Below are 22,693 nucleotides of genomic sequence, written 5' to 3' on the forward strand. Positions count from 1 at the left end.
ATTCTGCACCATTTTGCGAAAATAAAATGTCTCCACCCCTTATTTTCTTACTTCATGGGGTCCCCACCGTCCGACCATCCCCCTGATTGACGAACTGCATAGCTGGTGGGCCAGATATGCGCTGTGTGGGTTAATAACGATAAAAATGATGTTTTTACTGTACCAGAACCTTGTTACTGGAGCTAGAATCCAAAAAAATCGTATGCGTGTATATTGACTTTTATGCTTTTATGTGTCCTCACTGTAACATTTTTGAGCTGCTGTGCCGTCAGGTAGCGTTTTAAGTGCCCAGAAAGTTTAGAATATCGAAGAAGAGGTTCTAAACTATTTGAAACCGCACAAATTTAAGAGTTCTTTCAAAATTTAATTTTGGCAGATTTTCCTTAAGGTAGCATGGTACACTTAGATGCGAAAATTTTGGGCACGGACGGTCTTACATGTAGCGAGTCGCAATATTGCACTTCCCCTATGAGCAAAATTTGGGTGGCTATTTTATAAATTGCGTGCATGTTTTGTGCTTTTAAGTAATGGCAAGGTCAGGATTCTCATACAAGAATAAAGAAAGTTATCAAAGCGAAAGGTTTACATCATCCATGAAAAATAGCGTGCCAGAATCATCAATTTTGCACCTTTTGAACAGTCTACAATGATCCCGCTGCAAGAACACTGTCCAATTTTATTGCATTTCTTAATTTAATAGTCCTTACTGAACGTCAGGACATAAACGGAATGGGGGCCCATCCAGCTCGTTTTTTCGGAAAATAACGAAATGTTCCTGAGTATCAATCAACAAGCACAGAACCCTTCCGTGAATTGAATTTTTCCGCGAAATAGAGTCTCATTGATCATACAAAGCTACCAGCAGTTAGTTTTCCGACTGACATCAGAATTTTACATGTATCGGCTGTATAAATTTTCTAAAGAATTAATAATCATTATCTCTCACCTTAATTTACAGACATCCAAAATCACGATGTTCTCTTTATAACAAATATTGACGGGGGCCAAAATTCGAAAGTGTACCCTGCTACCTTTAGGTGACTATCAATAATTATAATTCGGCCCATTGCAAGATGAACGCCAAATGTTGCAGTTTCGCAAAAGTCCGTTCTGTATAATTATCTGTCAATGCATAACATATAATATGATTGAAATTGACATTTACCATTTTTTTCTGCAAATGTCGAAGTCAAAATCACAATATTGTTGTAAGATGTTTTAGATAACTAAAAACTGAAGAAAAAAGGAAAATCTAATAACAACTTCAGTGTACTTTTTGATATGCAAATGGTGCTGACATATTTTTAAAGTTTATTGCATAATGAGTTACAGACTTTAAAATGAGTTATCCTGAAAACAACAATTCGCAGACAATTTGTTTTGGGTTTAGAACCATTTTTATAGTTTGTCGTCTAACTTACCACGGTTTATCTAAACAGGTAAAGTCAACGGGTCTTTGGTAATGAACATTTACACTTTTGTTACCTAAGTTGAGATTTAGTTTCGCCTTGGCATAGCTATCAGTTGCAACATGGCTGTGTGGTTTTCAGATGAATTCATTCTCGGCCTGGACTATAACTTTATTACCCGTGTATTATCATTTGACAATGTATTAAACTTGATAGAAGAATTTATGAGGAAGATCGGAGCAAAGACCGGGGATCCTCAAACTAAGCTATTGTCCTCACCGTGTCATTGTGTTTGGCAACACTGTGTGTCGATGATATTTTAGTGCAAAAGAAACATGTTTTTTCTTTAGCAATTGTGGTATATGAGTAAAAGTGATGAATAATTTAAAAATGATCAGTATTTAACGCAATTAATCGATCCTCAATTTTAACCGAAAACCACATACAATTTGAATGACATGAAGCATAATATAGCTGGAATTAATAATCAATTAATCAGTATAATATTCGCTATATTATAATTATGATGTACCACTTAAACTCATCTTATGATGTCGCTAAAGCAAAATCATGTTTCTTTTGCAAAAATAATAGACGCGTTTCAGCGTTATCCTAATTTAACCGACATAGGGATTTGCGACAAAATATAAAAAAATTGCTCTGTAGTTAATTTCAGAGACGGACATGTGCATTTACCTTTAGACGACTTCTCCTGAATCGTTTGATAGATCCATATCACGCTTGAAAGAAAAGAATGATAAATTCTCCCGAAATCGTGAGGGGAATTTGTACATTTTAGGGAATGCTAGAGCTAGAAATAGTAAAAACCGTTTTAGACAACTTCTTATCATGAATCATTTGTTTTGTCTTCATGAAACTTGGATTTTGGTATCATGAGGTGGTCGTCTCCTAATTATATGGAAACAGATTGTGCGAGCCATGGCGGGTGGCTCTGAAGCAATAAAAATAGAAAAAAAAAAAACAACATTTAAACGACTGCGTGAAAGTTCTTCTTCCCAGTTTGCTTGTTATATCACTTTAAGGTCTTCTTCCAAATTTATCTAATAGTTGTTATTTTTTCCTTTTAAGGGCCGCTAAAATTACAGAAAAACATTTAACAAATTTTCTTCTCTTTGACCGCTAAATTGATCTTCATGAAAAATTGGTCGGTTATATCATTCCGAGGTCCTCTCCTCCATCTGTTGAGATAGTGGCACCCGTGGCCTTGTAGCTTAAAGCTGAAAACCCTTTAAATAACTTAAAGTACCTTATTCAAACCCTGTCTATAGCATCATTTTAAGGGGCTTTTCAAAATTTGTTCAAATACATGTAGTGTCACTTTGCCATTTTAGGTGCCGCTAGCACTAAAAGTAGAAATAATTTTAAACGCTTTTTCCCCACGGATTGCTTGATAGATCTTCATAAGACTTGGTATGTACCATCAATATAAATATCGCTCTGTATTTTATTAAAATGAGTGCATTTAACCGCTTTTTGGGCGACTAGATTAAAAATAAGAATATGTTCCTTTAGATAACTGCTTCTCATTGAGCGCTTGATAGATATTTATTTAACTTGGTCTTAAATAGTGCTATTGCCCCCTTTATGGGGACACGTAACTTATTAGCTCAGATGGGCACGAAGTGTTCAAGGGTGAGCTATTATGGTCAGTGATTGTCCATCGTCCATCGTCCATCAACATTTTCCTTTAAACATGATCTTCTCCTAAACCACTAGGCCAATTTTGATGAGACTTCACAGAGATGTTCCTTGGACAGTCTTCTTTAACATTGTTCAAAGAATTGAATTCCATAGCTCTGATATTTGGTATGTATCATCATCTAGAGGGCCTCTACAAAGATTGTTCAAATTATATCATTAGGGTCAAAGGGAGTCATGGCTTTTATAGACCTATATAGGGAAAATCTTTGAAAGTCTTCTTGTCGAAACCTCTTGGGTTTTGATATTTGTTATGTAGCATCGTGTAGTAGTCTTTTACCAAGATTGTTCTAATTTCCCCTGGGGTAAAAAACTGGCCCCGCCCCGTGACAGTGGGGTTGGGGGAGTGGGTATGATTTATATAAGGTCTTCCGGCACGGGCACAGAGCGTTTGACTTTTTTTTGAAGTATACTCTTAATTTCCTTGTGCGTTTTAAATAACCATCCCCATAACTTGTCCGAACCGCTACGTCTTGCACATCAGTTCAAATATGGGCAGTATTATTTTATTCCAAAATCTACCTTTAAATTGATACAAACGAATATTTCTGGTCAAGCTGATAGACTATAACGATTCCCGATTGAGACTTTGCCTTATTTCATATTACAAATCTACGAGCTAGTGTCGTCACTTGATCGTCGGCGTTGGTTATTTTTGTTTGTTTAGGTCAACCTTTTCTTAATCACTGTAAAAGCTTTGAACTTTGCACACTTGTTTACAATCATAAGGGGATTATGTAGGCCAAACCCCATAACTTTGATATGTATTTTGTCAGAAAATTGGCCATTTTTGTATTTGGAAAATTTGAGTGTTTTTTTTTGGCAAATATTTTGTTATAGGTCACCTTTTATAAAAAAAAACTATAAGAACTACTGTTTTGAAACTTTGCATTATTAGGGAACAATGAATGTCAAGAACTATAAACTGTAACCTACATTTTGTCAGAATTATTGTCCTTTTTGTACTTAGAAAACCTGAACTGTTACCCTTTTCTTACATACTGTCCGGCACTTGCAGACTAGCGATGGCACCATAGGCGGTGCCCTTGTTTAAGCTTTCCTGTGATATTTTTAAAGCTGTACGGGTTAGTTTCTTTATAAGTTTTATAACAATCTTACACTTCACTTTTATTAATGAAAGCATTGCCCGGCCATAATTTCAGGATCAATTGATTTAAAGATACTACCAATTTTATACAAAAATAAGAAACAAAACAATAAATTAGAAACCAGAGAGAAAAAAAACTTATACGAGGTATGTAAAGCAAATTGGGATCGAACTCCCCACGAAAAAGTATAGTTAATACGAATACCGTAACCGCTCGATCAACGAGGTATCAGTAACTAAATCGTAAACTTAGTATATTGACTTGATTTTATATAATTGTTTTCTTTTCACCTCTGAACGCCATAATACCGTGCGCTACAAAATCGCTCAGCATTATGGCGTTTTGAAATTTAAACAAATAAAAGAACAACATAAGTTTGAATCTATATGTAACGTTTCCAATATAAACACTAATTCCTCGTTTGCCGAGCAGTAACTAGCTCCGTCTCGTACTTTTTCGTCGTAAGTTCAATTGCCGGACTTGTATATTTTTTTTTAATTTGAAAAGTGTATATAGCTTCATATTGTTGAATAAAGTAAATTTGGTTAACTGAAATATGTCATTATAATATGCTAACACGTAATTATGTTTAAATACAATCCGCTTTAAATAATATGATAATGATGTAATGTGTTTGAAGCCCACCTGTGGTATTTTAAAGCACAACGGAATGGTATTATAAATATTATGTCAATCTTATACCTCTCTTTAATTAGCATTGCCGGCCTTAATTTTGGTGTTGATTAATTTAAAGATACTGCGGCCGACTTTATACGAAAATGAGAACAAAACAATGAATAAGAAACAGTTGCCGTTGATAAACAAACTTTCGTTAAGTATATAAATAGATGCAAAATAAAAATAATCTTTCAACTGATGTAAGATTTATGACTATAAAATGATCACAGTTTCATTCACTCATCCCCTGTGCCAACAATCCAGCTATTGATTAATCATAATTTCTGTTTTAAACGAGACTGCTAGTCTAATGTTTGTTTATTTACTTACTGCTAAAAATAGAAACGCCATAATATTGTGCGGTACCTAAACATACAGTTTGGTTTTGAGGTCAGCGGTACTTTAAATGATGGAACAGTCCGTTATTTATGTAATTTTATTCAGTACCATAGTGGTTCTTATCTTAAGGTATTGGACCCGTAATAGAGTATCTCCTTTTTGAAGAGCATTCAATTCCTACCATAAACCTACTTTGACTGCAATTTTCAGGAGGGAGTAGGTTCAAACCCCACTGGGACCAATTTTTTTTCCATGTTTTCCTTTTTTCTAGTAAGTGTTTACTTCTTTCAAGACTAATTATGGATGTATTGTACAAAAGTGAAAAATGTTCATTTTATAAGCGATTTTTTGCTGTTCAATGTGAATTTACCTCCGAATCAGGAGGGATAGAGTTAGACATCTTTAAAAATACTGAGTTACGTGCGGTTTTCTATTTTGCCTTCATTCTTTAGATTACATATTGTGGAAGAAATGCAGGTATGTTTTACTATTGCCCCAAGGTTATTTTTGAATGAAGTGAGCAAAATTCAAAACAGACCCACAAGATTCGACCTTAATTTTTCATTGATGGAGTTAGAATTCTGTCTCATTAAATCTGTTTACTTGAGGCACCCTAGAAAAATGATTTTTACAGTTTTATTTTGTGTTTTATAATTGTTTAATAGTAGTTTGATGTTTTTTTTTTATCAAAATTAATGCTGTAATGAATTCTCTGCAAACGTTTTAGATAGTGGTCATCACATTGAATTTTGTCTCTTCTTGAGCGTGTGGAAATACCATAAATTATACAAAATTTACAAAAAAACGGCACGGTAAAAGTTGTTTAAAATTTGCAACACAGTGTGAAACATGGTCAACTTTAAGAATATACCAAGCAAATGCCATATTTTTTAAACATTACTATTAGGGGTCCAATACCTTAATACTGCAAAGTATATCATGCTGACTTCCCTAACCGATAGACGAGTCTATAAATTGAACTCTCAAACTGTATGCGCAGTTTTGGTTTGTAATAATAACGTCTAAAAATAGTTAAAACACTGACGCGTCTCGTTCTATATTTATCAATGTTTACGAAAAATAAAGCGTTGCAACGGGTTATAAAAGTTCGTGAGAAAAACTGCAAAATCTCGAATGTTTCCATAATTCAGGAATGTTTCACGTAAATATATAAAACAGTCGTAGCAGTTTGCCTTTCGGTGATAAATTATTTTCAAAATCACAGCTTTTAACAGACTTGCATAGGAAAACAACCCTTTAAAAGTTATTGTCTTGAGTTTATATATTTAGTGTGTGACATGCTCTGTGGTTCCCTACCAAGACTGTTTAAATCATGACCCTGGGGGTTCCTTGATTAACATTGACTTATGTAGGAAAACTCTTTAAAAATCGAACGATAAGGCCAAATCTTTAGGTATTTAGTATTTAGTTTTGTCGAGAGGTCACCTGTCAATTTGTCAAAATCATGACCCTGTGATCAAAATTGACTGCGCCCCTGGATCAAAAGTTTTTTTCCCATCGGCTTATATTAGGGAAAACCTTTAAAAACTCTTTTCTGAAACCATAAGACAGAGAGCTTAGATATATGGTATGTTGCATGCTCTAGTGGCTCCCTACCAAGACTATTTAAATCATAACCCTGAGTCTAATATAGGCCACGCCCAGGTGGTCGCTTGTTTTAAATAAACTTATCTGTTTGTGAAACAATGGCAAAGCAATTTTGTAATGTGATTCCCGCCGAAACGCGAGGACGAGTCCATTTCATGATAACTGATAAAATAACAATTCATAATGCTTGTACATTACTTTGACAAGTAAATATTAGGTTTTCTTTTATTTTAATTATCCAGTAAGTACATTGTAGCATAGCTCAGTCGGGTAAACTGCAGATCACAACTGGATATAAGCAAATCGTTTTGTAAGTTCGGATCTTATGAGGACTTTTTCAGATTTGGTTTAATTTTCCTATTCGTTTTCACTTTTATTCCCATATTCTCGTTTCTTTCTTTGATGTTTGATGGAAAATAATTTTCTCGCTTGCAATTTCGATAACGCATTGTAAAGAATTATACTAGGCATTATATCTGCATGTAATAATAGATCACGCTATCTAGATGATGTACTAAATATGGATAATCCGTTTTTTTGATCAGTTGATGGATACAATTTATCCCCGGGAGCTGCAGTGAAATAAAACTTTCAGCTCGGATAGTACTACTTCATTCCTAGATTTACATCTCTCTATTTACGACAATTTTATACATACCAAAATTTATGAAAAGAGGCATGATTTTAATTTTAGTATTGTAAATCTCTCCCATTTGAATAGAGATGTATTATATCTATAGGCTATATCTTATGGGATATATATTTCTCAGTTAATTCGGTTGCAAGAGCGTGTTACATCTTGTGGATTTCAATGAACGTACCCAATATATTACAAATAAGTTTCTTCAACATGGCTACCGTTATTTTAAAATACGTAAACACTTTGCTAAATTTTAATATCGTAATTCAGATTTGGTTTTAAAATACTATAGCAATTTAAAGACAGTTCTGCGAGAAGGTATATCAAAAACCCGTTTCTTATCGGGATGTGGTTTACAAACTTCGTAAAATGTTGAATGATAGCAATTTTCCAATTGTATTTGATAAAAGTCGTATAATATAAAGGTATCTATTGTCTTTTTTATATAAATATGTCGAATGTTTATATGCCATTAAGGTTCATTCTATCGGAAAAAAGTGTGGGTCTAAATAATTTAGATTTGCGGGATTGTTACTGAACAAAAGTTTTGATATATATATTATATACTGATGGATTCGTCTTGGATTGAAGTATACGACCATAAAATCAAACTACGACTACGACTCTTTCATAAGTCGTACGATGACGAATTCGATTACAATATTGGTCATGTATATTTTTTTTCAAAATCAAGGGTTGCTTCAAAATTCATGCGGAGTCCATTTAAAATGTATTAAAAGAAAGACATGTATCTAGTTCCTGCCACCTTTAAATTACCCAAACATTTTTAAAAGGCTAACGATTTACAATTAAAAATATACTTTAGAATGCTTCAAACGATTGTTTTTATCTTCCTTTGCTGACATGACGGACTACTTTTTAGTTGCTATAAATATTAATATTGCACGGAGAACTCGTGTCCGATTCCCACCAAATAGAATAAAGGATAAATCTTCACGCCGTTTACCTTAAGGGAGACTAATCATTCTCTACAGATGCAACAATTTAAGAATATAAAATGTAAAATGTTATATCTTAAAATTATAACATTATCACTCTGACAGACATTATTATGTCATGACTTTATTTAGAAGTGAAAAAAACAGTACCCTACACAAATAATAAAGACTAAGACCTATGAATTTCAACAGATTATATATATTTGTCTATATGTCTTGATGCATCTTTCATTTTCAATTAACACTATGCACATGATCACTGTATACTAAATGTCTTTTGAATTGTTTGAAACTGTGGGTAGGCCTACAAAATATACAAGTGTATTTGTGATATTTTAAAGTAAAGGACATAACTCAAGAAGAAGTAACCTGAAGTGGAAGTCTTGCAATATGTGCATGCCTACTTCATGTTAATAATTTCATATCAACTTACATTTCCATTGTGACACAGAATGAAAACTGTAGGAGGAGAAATTATAATATAATTTTAATATAATATAATTGTTATAGTTTAAAAGGTGGTATAACACCCCTAAAAATAGATAAAGGCCCTGACATTTATGGTAAAGGTGTATAACAAGTTCAAGGGTATTGGACAGATAGTGGGGGAGGAGCTGAGTACATGAAGGACAAAAGAAACTTTAATATTAAATTCAAAGATCTTAAAAGGCCATAACTTTAGAAAAGGGTCACCAGATGTAAAATTCATTAAAGTATGTGTATGTCTGCTGCCTGGCCATGAAGTATACCATGATCCATTTGAATATGATGGAATCTACAGAAAGACCTTTAATGCACAAGGTATGAAGGAAGCTGTGATATGATAATTTGAAAACAAAATGGCATACTAACTGAAGAAACAATCAAATTTGATAGTCCTGACAATATGTGCATGTCCACTTCATGGTGATGTTGTGTATCAAGTTTCATTGAACTGATAATTAGTAATTACATGAAATAATTTAATAAATGTAGCTCTAAACCATCCTGTATCTTTTTGATGTCTACTATTCTTGGTATTGCCAAAGCTCCATAAGTCTGCATTGAGGACTTTTTGTTCACCATATCATACTGTAACTGAAATTAAAGACCAACATGCATATTTATATACATACATAAATTTTACTTTCACAATTAACTATGTTTTGCTCTATAAATTTCAATTGCTGGCACTGTATATAAAAACATTGAGAAGTATATAAATCTAAAATCAATTATTATAGTTTGTAAAATAAGTGCTAAATGTCACATTTATTTTCAAGACACTAACACCTACCTGTATAAAATGGTGTGTGAATATGGCGGTGTTCTTCTTGGTAATTACATCTTTCATTGTCCCATCATTTCTTTGGATCAATTTACATCTTCTTCTGAAATAAGTACTGTATAAGAAAACTATGAGGAAACATATCAGGAAATTAGTATGGAATTCATATGGAATCTTGACAAGTGTGGATTTATGTATTTCAAAACTACTCATCTAGCTTCACTTCTTTAATTAAGCTTATTCTGTAGCTCTACAGCACAGCTGATGTACAAATGTAGTTGAACAATTCATGATTGCCATGAAAAATAATTATTATACTATATATTAATTAAATCTGGTGTAATATAGGCCTATGTTATTTCATTTAACTTGTATAAATTTGTTGATATTTTAGTGCATGACCATGATTCATTCAGACCCTTGACCTTGTCAGCAATGCAGAGGTTTCCTTTCTCTGGCTTTCTTACAGACATCGTTTATTTTTTATATAAACTTATTGTAGATTCTATATAGAATATTGACATTTACCTTTCTGTATTGTCTGTCGCCATCATGCATTCATGGTGATAGGAAAAATGTGCACGCCCAGCACAGGTTCAGACAGTTTACAAATGACATTATTTCCATGGTGCAGGTATTTATTCATCCGAAACAAACACAAGAGGAATAAAATGCACGGTAGGCCTAATTAACGTTACGTCAGTCTCACGTCAAACATGCTTTAGGCAGAGGGATTCTGGTCGTATAAGTTCAAATTATGTCAATTCGAATGCAGAAATTACATCAACGTCTTTTTTTTTTGCTATGACAATGATCAGTTCTAATCGATTTACTATCTATGAAACAATTCGTTAATTCTGCATCTACCAGTAATGATAAACTCTGGTGACAGTGATAAACGCATCCATATGCAGTGTTCTCTACCCAGAACATACGTTTAAATGGTTATGACTGGGGAAATCGTTTCCAGGTCTTGAAATACAGACGACTGCTTAAAAACCTTTTTTTGAACTCATTGCAAAATAAATAATTTATATATATATATTTGCACTTACCGTCGTTCCTACCAGAGCAACCCAAAATATTTAAACAAATAGGAGGCCTTTTGACAGCACAGTCATGAAAACATCCGAAGGAGATAGTCCAAATTTATTCACGTTACTTTCATATGCGATACTGTCGTGAATTATCATCATATGCATAATGTATCGCATGTAGATTTAAGCATACATTTAATGTTTGTGAATCCTGTCCTTTAATTGTTTTTACGTTAAGCGCCGAAAATTATGTAATCCATAAGGCCATATGCTCAGTCTGATTACATTTCCACGCACAAACACATTTTTGTTTGAAAAAATATGCTGAAATTTACATTTTATTCTGTCAGTTACTTTGTGACTACAACCGTTTTTAAAAATAAAATTGACACTTACTTTTATGTGTATTGCCCTTGTAAAAATGTTATGGATTTTTGTTATAAATACACAGGTTTATCTCAACTCAGTAGCGAAATGATGATGAATTTTGTCACAGTTTTTGACAGAATACTGCTTGCGTGTAGTAGCTGTCGATTTTGAAAAAAAACATGACCTTCAAAATTTTTTTTTCTGTCTTCCGGCCAGACTTTCGTGTACAAGTTGGCATTAAATTTTCAAGATATATATTTCAAAAGAGAGCTTAATCATTTTCAATAGGCGTTTAATTCATCAAAGTGTGTAAATCTTGAGTAAAAATCGCAAAATGGTTGTAAAGATAAGCACTAAGATGTCGATATTTTGGCTATAGAATGTACCTTAATCTTGATACAGACATTCTCTGAGAGGCAGCTATTGTTCAAAACTTAATTTGCTTTGTGGAGCCAGTTGATGGATTTCCAATGCCATTCATTTAAATGTTTAGGATGTCCCAATATGTATAACCTGTCCTAGGAGTAATGCTTAACAAACAAATTCGATTTATATCAATCCACACTGCTTCGAAAGTATAAAACACCCAAGATTAAAGTAGACAGATGATGAAATCTTCGATTTTCAAATAACCAAATGTTGAATATTCTTGTTGAGATTTTGTGGATACCATTGCTTTTTTTTGGAATTGCATCTCTCTATTAATGATGGTATCATACGTACAATATACGATATGATGGAACAGTTTCTTTTTATATTGCAATTTTCCTCAAATTGATGGAAATATTTTAGATGGCATACTAGTATCTTACAGACGAGGGGTCAAGTACTTTAAATATAGATAATAAAATAACAATTTCATTGTAAAATTTTCAGTTAAATTAAAATTTTGATTACATTAATTTTTAGATGTAATTAATTAAGATACAGTCACATTGTAAATGTTAATTAATTACATTCAAATACAATATCAAAATGGAGAATCAACCCAGAATGATTTTTACATTAACAGTGTAACAATGGCCTTGATTGACAAATGTTTACCCTAATTGAATTCATTCAGGATTAAGGAGGTCTTTCTCTTAAATATGCCTTCAAAATTGAGCTGGAAAGGCATACGGTCCTGCAGTATGTGTGGTTAAAGGTTCCGTAAAAGGCTCTTCAATCCAGGTTATCGGAATATGCAGGTCTCCTTTTTCGGAATGACCGTGTTCAATCATCGATGTGAATGATATACAATCATTGTTTCGTAGAACGAACACGCCTGATGTCCTGAATTTCGCAAAGTTTTACCTCTATTGACTTGGAGTTTTGCGCATACCAGATGATAATTTAACACTAATATTACAGCTAATTATAATTTGGTGTCATTACCTTGGCTGTACATTTCAGCCTCGTTGAAAGATCTCTGCCTGGTTAATCGCCATGTTGTATTTTTATCTAGAGGTTTGTATGCTTTTGTAGGGATAATTTGTTCTAAATATTGGGGATGCTATTTCTGAAGGCGGTCATCATAGTATTCATATTTTGATAATGCGTAGTAAAATCATTATTAAGCTTAGAAATATCACCTTTGTCATAGGCATAGAGAGTATTTTTACCTTTCCTTGTATTTAACACGAACATTCCAGTACGTTCGGCTCACGTGGAGCAAACATTCAGAGTGACCTATTTTGATGGTATTGTGCCCGATGTCTATCCTCAGTCGTCTGGTGTCTGTCTAAAACTTACTTTTAAACGACTTCTTCTTATGAACCGCTTGATTGATCATCACCAAACGTTGTCTGTAGTTTCCTTCTGAAATTCACTTTAAGATGTTTTAAAATGGTATCGCTTGACTGATTTAAAAGGCCGCCAGAGCTTAAAATGGACAAACATTCAAACAAATTTTTCTCATGAACAGCTTAGTTTGTAGCATTCTTGTAAGGTCTACTGTTAAATCTATTAAAATACTTTCGCTTTACACCAAGACCTATTATAGAAAAAATCATTTAAACACCTCCTCATTACCCACTTGATGGATCATCACCAAACTTGAACTAAATGATCTAAAGCGTCTTTGTAAGGTCCTGTCTCAAGCTTAGTCAAATGGTTCCGGATCCACTTAATTGATTTAAGGAGCTGCCAGAACTAGAAATAATAATAATAAAAACAAAAACATGAACCGTCCGATGCGTCATCATCAAATTTGTTCTGTAGTATTCTTAAAAGATCCTCTCTCAGATTGATTATAAATTTTCCGGTTGACCATTTTAAAGGTCGCCAGAGCTACACATAGAAAAGCTTTAAAAACAGTTCTACTCTTGGAGCATAACAAATTTTACATTGTAGCTCTGTTATAAAGTCTACGGCTGCGCTTGACTGATTTTAGCGGCTGACAGAGCTAAAAGTAGAAAACAAATATTTCAACAAGCAAGTTCTTCTCATAAACCGCCCAAAGTATCATCACCAGACTTGCTCTGAAGCGCCCTTTTAAGGTCTTCTCTCAAGTTTATTCAAATTGTTCCGTGTGACTTATTTTAGGGGTTGTCAGAGCTAAAAATAGAAAAAAACAAAACAAAAAAAAAAAAAAAAAAAAACAACAATCAAATTTTAACGCTTGATGGATCATCATCAAACTTGGTTTGTAGCATCCTTTTAAGGTCCACTCTCAGATTAATTAAAATGGTTCTGTTTGACTCATTCAATGATGTACAAGCGTTTTACCAAATGGATTCTACTTTTTGCTAATTTCTCACCCTTATTTCTGGCTGGCATTTGCCTAAAATTGACGTAAGAATTTCAATGGGGTAGGGGTAGGTAATTTTAAATATCTTTAAAAGTAGATCAGGTTTGGTCATATTTTCCTGACTGATACATATAATTATAAGCTATAATCGAAACAAATGTTTTCAAGGTAGCACTTTATATTATCTATAAAATATAAAGTAAAGAAACAATAAATAAAACAATAAAAATAAATATATAAATAAAAAGAACAAAAAATATCAATATTTATCAGTTATTTATCAGTTTTAACAGATTTTTTCTTAAGCATTATTATGTGTCATTAAAGCTGCAAACTATTTTGAAAATCTTAAAGTCAGATTTTTTTTGTAGTTTTACTATCTAGTATTTCTATTAGCTCACCTGAGCACAATGTGCACTGGGTGAGTTATTGTGATCGCTCACCGTCTGACATCCGTCAATCTGTCCGTCTGTCGTCCTTCAACACTTTCCTTTAAACAACATCTCCTCCTAAACCACTAAGCCAATTTTGATAAAATTACACAGTGATGTTTCTTTGATGGTCGTCTTTATAATTTGTTCAAAGAATTTAATTCCATACAGAGCTCAGGTTGCGATTGCAATCGAAAGGAAAAACTTTGATATTTGGCACGTAGCATCATTAAGTAGTCTTCTACCAAGATTGTTCAAATTATATCCCAGAGGTCAAATATGGCCTGCCCTGTGGGTCACATGGTTTACATAGACTTATATAGGGAAACACTTTGAAAATATTCTTGTCAAAAACGACATGGTTTAGGGGTTTGATATTTAGTACATAGCATCATTTATTTGTACTCTACCAAGATTGTTCAAATTAAATCTCTAGGGTTAAATGTAGACCCGCCCTGGGGTTACATGATTTATATGGACTTATAGAGGGAAAAATTTGAAAATCTTCTTTTCTAAAACCACAGGGCCTAGGGCTTTGATATCTTGTATGTAGTATCATCTAGTGTTTCTTTACCAAGACTGTTCAAATTCTTTCCTAGATTCAAATATGGCCCCGCCCTGAGGGTCACATGATTTATATAGACTTATATTTGGAAAACTGTGAAAATCTTCTTGTCAAAAACGACAGGGTTGAGGGGTTTCATATTTGGTATGTAGCATTGAATACTAGTCCTTTACCAACAGTGTTCAAATTATCCCCCTTGGGTTAAAACTGTGCATCCCCGCCCCCCGGTTTAAACAGAATTAGATAAGGAAAAGCCTTTTAAAAAATCTTTAAAACATAAGGCCCAGAGCTTAAATATTTAGTATGTGGCATGCTCAAGTGGTTCTCTACAATGATTATTCAAATTATGACCCTGGGGGAATTTATCCCAGAGGGTCCCTTGTTTTATACTGACTTATATTAAAAAAAAATCTTTTAAAATCTTCTTGTCCAAAACAATAAGTCCCAAACCTTAGATATTTGGTTTTCAGTATGGTTTCGTGTTCTGCTATCAAGTTTGTTCAAATCATGACCCTGGGGTCAGAATTAACTTCACCTCGGAGTCAACAGTTTTTACATTGGTTTATATAAGGAAAATCTTAAAAATGTGGCATGCTTTAGTGGTTCTCTACTTCGATTATTCAAATCATGACCATGGGTTCAACATACGCCAAACCCGGGTGGTCCCTTGTTTTACGTAGACATTTGTTTTTGAAGCAATTGCAAATAATTTAATTATGACCTTCTGACATACTTTTTTATGTTTTCGAAGTTACGCATAGAAATCTGGACCGCGTGCATTATTTGAGATGCAGATTTCAAGAGTTATCTTGATTTGTCTTAATCATGACCTACTGATCTACGTTCCTGTTTTTGAAGTTACAGCATAGACATTCGGACCACGTGTTTGACTTTTGATACAGGTTGGACCACCTATATATTTTTTGATACAGATTTCAATACTCCCCTTGAATAATCTCAATCTTGACTTACTGACCTACGTTCTTGTTTATAAAGTTACAGATTAAATATTTCGACCACATGTATAATTTTTGATACAGATTTCAGTAGTCATCTTGAAAGGACTATGTCATTACCTACTGACCTACTTTCTTATTTTTGAAGTTACAGCAACGAGATTTGGACTACCTGTATAATTTCGTAACAGGTGTTAGTAGTTATCTTGAATAATCCATGGCCTACTCACCTAGCGTTTTTCAAAGCTTTAGCAAAGAAATTTGTTTAAGCAAGAAACTATACTCAGGTGAGTGATTTAGAGCCATCATTGCCCGCTTGTATTATTAGACTGCACTGATGTTTATTTCTCCCCTTTGGTGACCTGTCTAGTGTACGTTTCTCCACTGTGTATATGTCTAATGATTACAATGTATACCTACGTTGCTGTATGATCTTGCAACTTGGCTTTTCTGGTTGAATCTTTTACATGTCGATGTTGGTGTTGAAAATGATAAGAACATCTACGATACGGATGTACTTATACAGTAGTTGGTTTCATTGCAAATATGGGATTAACCGAGAAAAATATGATGAGCTTAAATGCATTGGTACTTCTGATTTTGTTTTTGTCTCGGTGGTAAAGATTTTAAAGAAGTCTTCTTGATTACTGAATGCATATTTTTATGACATGCACAATGTATACGTTTCTGCTGGTACAAAACCCTTTACAACTTTATATGTGTAGTCTTAGTCATTTCATGATTATAACTGCCATTTCTTTTTTAAATTAAGCTCAACTCTGTATATCTGAAAATATCCTTTCCAGTAATTGAAGAGGTCATTTCTCGAAACCACGAACTTAGCAGACAAAGTCTTACTGTCAACCGATATTTAGCGTGCTTAAAAGGATTTGAAAGTAATGTAGAAAGAAAGCTCGTCATACCTGGTCCATTGTATGTTGCATTTTCGGACGTCGATGGACTACCTTATTTATCTAAGACTGGCAAAATGGCAGAACTCGTTGAAGAGGAGCTACGAAAACACCACACAACAATTATTTGGCCATTAGGCAAAGAAGACAAGCATGTAAAGCTGGAATGTATCTTAACAAAAGATGTCAGTAGATGCTACCAGTTGGCCAAGAACTGGGAGATGCAGAGCAAAAAATGTTTGATAGATATGATGAATCAATTTTCATTGCGAAGGATTGATATTTTGCAAGTAGTATGGCAACGGGTAATCGACTTTGTGAAAACAATTAAAATTGAAAACCCACAAAATGTTTCTTTGTTTTATGAAAATGAAAACCCTATTGTTGTGTTTGGAAGACCTGATGCCGTTGAATATGTTGATGAGGCCATAAAGTCGAAGGTTGATGAACTTACACGCGATGAGGTTGAAAAGATAGAACAAAAGACATATTATAGTCAAATTAAATTGAAGTTCATGATAAAACATGGAATCAAAGAAGACATCCTTAAACAGTTTAATGATCTTAGAATACACACAGATGACACTTCGGGTGAAATTGCTTTTATAGGTCCGGTGAGATCCGTTTCCAAAGCTACTGCGTTCACTTCCAAGCTGTCTAGGTCCCTTTTCACCAGAACTTTGGAAAATGTATCAGATAGAGCATTAAACTTGTACAAGTCAAAGGAGGCCACAAACTACATACAAAAAAAGTTGAAAGATAACAATAAATATTGTGTATTTGATGTAGTAGATAATACCGTTCTTACTTGTGGCAAAGATAAAACAATGCTTGAAGACTGTATAAAACTCATTGAGGAGTCAGTCTTAGAATGTGAAATAAAATGTCAGAGAGATCACGTGCCTGATTTTAAGTCTGAGTCTTGGGAGCGTTTAGTAGCTAGTATTTTGGCCAATAATGAAGGAAAAGTCGAAATATGCTTGCCGGACGACACTGAATATGTTTTGGTATGTACAACTGACGATTTGAAAGATGATGTTTGCAAGGAGATCCAGAATTTCATCCTTTCTCATACTATAAAATCACGAAGAATATCCCATTCCCCAGAAGAAAGTAAGTTCATAGCAACATATCGTCAACGTGAACTGGATAAAATCGCGACTGGACTGTCGAAATTCTATGTTGAAATCAAAGCTATTAACTACAATAGTTTTGAATTCTGTGGACTGGATGAGGGTGTTAACATTGCAATTAAGGAGTTTGAAGCTCTTGCTGATAGTGTTAAAAGAAGGAGACACAAGGTACAAAAACTGGGTATAAGGGATCATATTACATCTCCAAAAGGGAACGAAATTCTGCATACAATTGAAAAAACATTGGAATGTGTCATAGTTGTCGAAGAGGAAGCTAGATGGAAAATAACAGAAGGTTGCAATGTTTTAGCCGAGTGTGAAGCGTTTCTAGGTCGAAAAATTTACGCTTGCCTAGGAGATATAACGAATATTAAGACAGACGTCCTCGTGAATCCGCAGGATGAAGACATGACGTTCTCAGGCAGGCTAGGAAGTGTTATCTGTTCTAAAGGTAAACATTTTGTTGATATTATATACGCAATTCTTATCAGTACTGTTACGTGGTAATATGGGGGATTGTGTGCGACTCTACTAAAAGCTATTTAGCTATTGCTTAGAAATGGGAAAGGGCTTCTACTTAGTAAGATTCAAACTAGAATACAAGAAAACAAACAATTTAACTCACTGTAATATATATACTGCACGAAAAGACAAATGAAACGTGTAAATACTGACTAAAATATTCTTTTTGTTCGCTGTTCAAAAATTGTAGTTATAAATATCTAATTAAATTCAAGTTTTCTATGTTGAAGATCTGTTTTTGATATGTCCAAACGAAAAATGAACTACACCAGACCTGAGCTCTTCAAGGATATATACAAACAAGAGTGCAAGCTGTGCAGGGCAATGTTAAACTGTTGCATTACTGCACTGCAGCATTCCTTCACCATCGCACTGCAGCATTTGGCACAGTATTGTCGCACTGCATCATAGCCGCACTGTCGCAATGCAGCGTAGGGCACAGTATTGTCTCACTGAAGCATTGCATCATTGTTGCACTGCAGCATTGGGCACAGTACTGTCGCACTGCAGAATTGCCGCACCGTTGCACTGCAGCATTGAGCACAGTACTGTTGCACGGCAGCATTGCCGAACTGTGGCAGTGCAGAATTCTAAAATATCGCAATTCATTATAAGGGCACAGTACTGTCGCACTGCAAAATTGCTGCACTGTCACACTACAGCATTGGACTCAGTATTGTCGTAGTGCACATTCGCCGCACTGTAACACTGTAGTATTTGACACAGTACTACTAGTATGTCGCTGCAACATTCATATACCGTCGCACTGCTGCATTGCGCGCGCACAGTAGTGTTGCAATGCAGCATTGGGCACAGTATTGTCGCACTGTAGCATTGCTACATTGTCGCACTGCAACTTTAGGCACATAATTGACGCACTGCAGAATTGACGCACCGTCACACTGCAGCATTTAGCACAGTAGTACTGTTGCATTGCAGCATTCTCGCACTTTCAAACTGCAGTATTTGGGCACAGTACTTTTGCACTGCTGCATTGACGCACTGTTTCACTGCAGCATTCGGCGCAGTACTGTCGCACTGCAGCATTTGGTACTGTACTGTGGCACTGCAGCATTGTCGCAGTGTCGCACTTCAACAATGGGCACAGTACTATCGCACTGCAACATTGACACAATCTGTCGTACAGCATCATTCCTGCACTGTCGTACTGCAGCATTGCTGCACTGTCGCACTGACGCAAAGATGCACTGCCGCACTGAGCACAGTAATGTCCCACTGCAGCATTTATGCACTGTCGCACTGAAACATTGAACGCAGAACTGTTGTTCTGCATCATTGCCACATCGTCGCACTGCAGTGTTGAGCACAGTATTGTCGTACTGTAGGATTTAGCTTAGTAGTGTCGCACTGCAACATTGCTGCACTGTCGCACTGCAGAATTGGGCACAGCATTGCCGCACTGCAGCATCGCCACACTGTCGTGCTGCAACATAAGGCACAGAGATGTTGCAGTGCGACAGTACAATGCTTAATGCTGCAAAGTACATTTGCACTGCTGCATTGCCGCACTGTCACACTGCAGCATTTGGCACAGTACTGTCGCACTGCGGCATTGGGCACTGTTCTGTGGCAGAGCAGCATTGCCGCACTGTCGCACTTCAGCAATGGGCACAGTACTGTCGCACTGTAGCATTGACACACCGTCGCACTGCAGCATCGGGCACAGAACTGTCGCACAACAACATTTCGTACTGTCGCACAGCAACATTCCTGCACTTTCGCACTGCAGCATTGGTTCACTGTCACACTGCAGCATTGCTACACTGTCGTATTGCAGCATTGAGCACAGTACTATCTCACTGCAGCTTTTTTGCATCGTCGCACTGCAGCATTAAGCACAGTAATGTCCCAATGCAACACCGGGCACAATACTACTGCTCTGCACCATTGGCGCACCGTCGCAGTTTTGAGCACAGTAATGTCACACTGCAGCATTTTTGCACTGTCGCGATGAAGAATTGAACGCAGAACTGTTGCTCTGCATCATTGCCACATCGTCGCACAGACGCATTAGGCACTGTACTGTAGCATTGCAGCATTGCCGCACTGTCGCACTGCAGCATTTGATACAGTTTTATTGTACTTTAGCATTGCTGCACAGTTGGACTTAAGCATTTGGCACAGCACGGCAACATCTGGCACCAAACCGTCGACCGGGTACTGTCGCACTGCAACATTAATGTACTGTCACCCTCCAGCATTGTATCACTGTCGGATTTCAGCATTGCTTCACTGCCGCACTTCAGCATTGGAAATATTACTTTCGCACTGCATCATTGCCCCACCACTGCACAGCAGCATTTAACACAGTATTGTGCCCAATGCTGTAGTTCAGTTCGACATAGAAGAAACGCAGAAGTGCTTCACTGTCGCACTGCAGTATTGCTTCACTGTCTCACTGTAGCATTGCTTCACTGACGCTTTGCAGTATTTTGGCACTTTTGCACTGTTGCATTGCAGGATTCCTACAGTTTTGCACTGTAGCATTGGAAACATTACTGTCGCACTGCATCATTGCCTTACCGTTGCACTGCTGAAATGAGAAAAGTATTGTGCCCAATGTTGCAGTTTGACAGAACACTACAGAATTGCTTCACTGTTGCACTGCAGTATTGCTTCAATGTGTCACTGCAGCTTTGCCGCACTGTCGCAATGCAGCATTGCTTTACTGGCGCACTACAGCATTGCCGCTCTTTTACACTGCAGAATTGATTCACAGTTGCACTAAAGGATTGCTGCACTGTCGCACTGCAGCATTTCTGTACTGTTGTACTGCGAAATTGCTGCACAGTTGAACTGTTGCATTGCTTCACTGTTGCAGAGCAGAATGGCTGCACAGTTGAACTGTTGCATTGCTTTACTGTCGCACTGTAATATTTGTGTACTGTCTCATGCAGCATTGCTTCATTGACGCTTTGTAACACTTTGCAAAGTACTGTCGAACTGCAGCATTGCCGCGCCGTCGCAATCCAGTATTGAGCACAGTACTGCCGCATGCAGCATTGCCGCACTTTTGCACTACAGCATTTGATACAGAAATGTCGCACTGCAAGATTGTTTCACTGTAGAACTGCAGTATTGCCGCACTTTTGGACTGCAGCATTCTTTTACTGTTGCTCTGCAGCATTGCATCACTTTTGCACTGCAACATTCTGCAACATTTGTAGACTGTCGCACTGCAGTATTGAGCACAGGACTTTCGCACAGCAATATTGCTGCACTGTTAAACTGCAGTATTGCTTCGCTGTTGCACTGCAACATTTGTGAACTGTCGCACTGCAGTATTGAGCACAGGACTTTCGCACAGCAACATTGCTGCACTGTTTCACTGCAGTTTTGTTTCACTGTCGCACTGCAGCATTCAGCATTTAGCAAAGCTCTTTTGCACTGCAGTACTGTCGCACTGCAGCAGCATGGCTTCATTGACACTCTGCAGCATTCAGTACAGCATTGTCGCACTGCAGCATCGCTGTACTGTCGCACTGCACGACATTTGGTGCCTGCAGAAAATGAAGAATGCATTAGAAATAGTGACATACATAGCAATCACCAAAAAGTCACACAACATGAAGTTAATGAGAAATAAATATTTTATATTATGCAAGCAAATACTAGAATCACAAATGAAAGCCGCATGTAGAAACAGGATGTCGCGTACGTTGAAACAACTACATAGTGTGCATAATCATGGACATCCAGGAAAAAAACGGTTCTTAATATAAAATGAAAGTTGAATTAACACTTTTACTTACTGTATTTGCTAGAATCACTTAACAGACTAAACGAAAATTGAGCACGTATCTTATTTAAATAGGAAATTGAGGAGTCTAAACATTGCAAAAGCAGTTATCAGGTAACATCCTTTTATGACTTATTTTGACACATGTAGCAATCAATATTTACTCAAGTTGCGCATAGGTAACACTTGATTAATCTGTCCATTTTGACTCAAATGTATTACTTATTTAATTAGGTTATTTTACTTCATTGAGACGTGCAGATTTTATTATTTTGTTTGCCTTCTGTACTTTATACATATCTTATAATGATTTAAATAAGTAATGGTCAAACTTGCTCATGACACCAGAGTCAATGGAATGCATATGGATTTTTTTATCACGTTTACCTAGTACGATGTAAGTAAGTACACCATAGTATGGCCAAAGCTTATTTGTTTCTTTATCGATCATCAGATTTGTTCCATGCAATTTTACTAGTCCAATAATACTGAAGTTACGTCTGTTTAGACGAATCTTCACTTTTGATCGATAACCAGTGTGGCCCTGTACCAT

General features: G+C 35.8%; 1 protein-coding gene across 1 annotated transcript in view; it reads left to right on the forward strand.

Moving 5' to 3' along the window:
• LOC128553507 (protein mono-ADP-ribosyltransferase PARP14-like) overlaps positions 1–22,693 on the forward strand; it is a 66,621-nt gene that overhangs the window by 21,097 nt on the left and 22,831 nt on the right. Inside the window, exon 8 of the mRNA XM_053534687.1 lies at positions 16,621–18,309. Within this exon, the coding sequence (XP_053390662.1) occupies positions 16,621–18,309 (1,689 nt within the window). The remainder of the gene's footprint in view (positions 1–16,620; positions 18,310–22,693) is intronic.

This window comes from Mercenaria mercenaria, unplaced genomic scaffold (genome assembly GCF_021730395.1).
Source record: "Mercenaria mercenaria strain notata unplaced genomic scaffold, MADL_Memer_1 contig_3904, whole genome shotgun sequence".
Classification (NCBI taxonomy): Eukaryota; Metazoa; Mollusca; class Bivalvia; order Venerida; family Veneridae; genus Mercenaria; species Mercenaria mercenaria.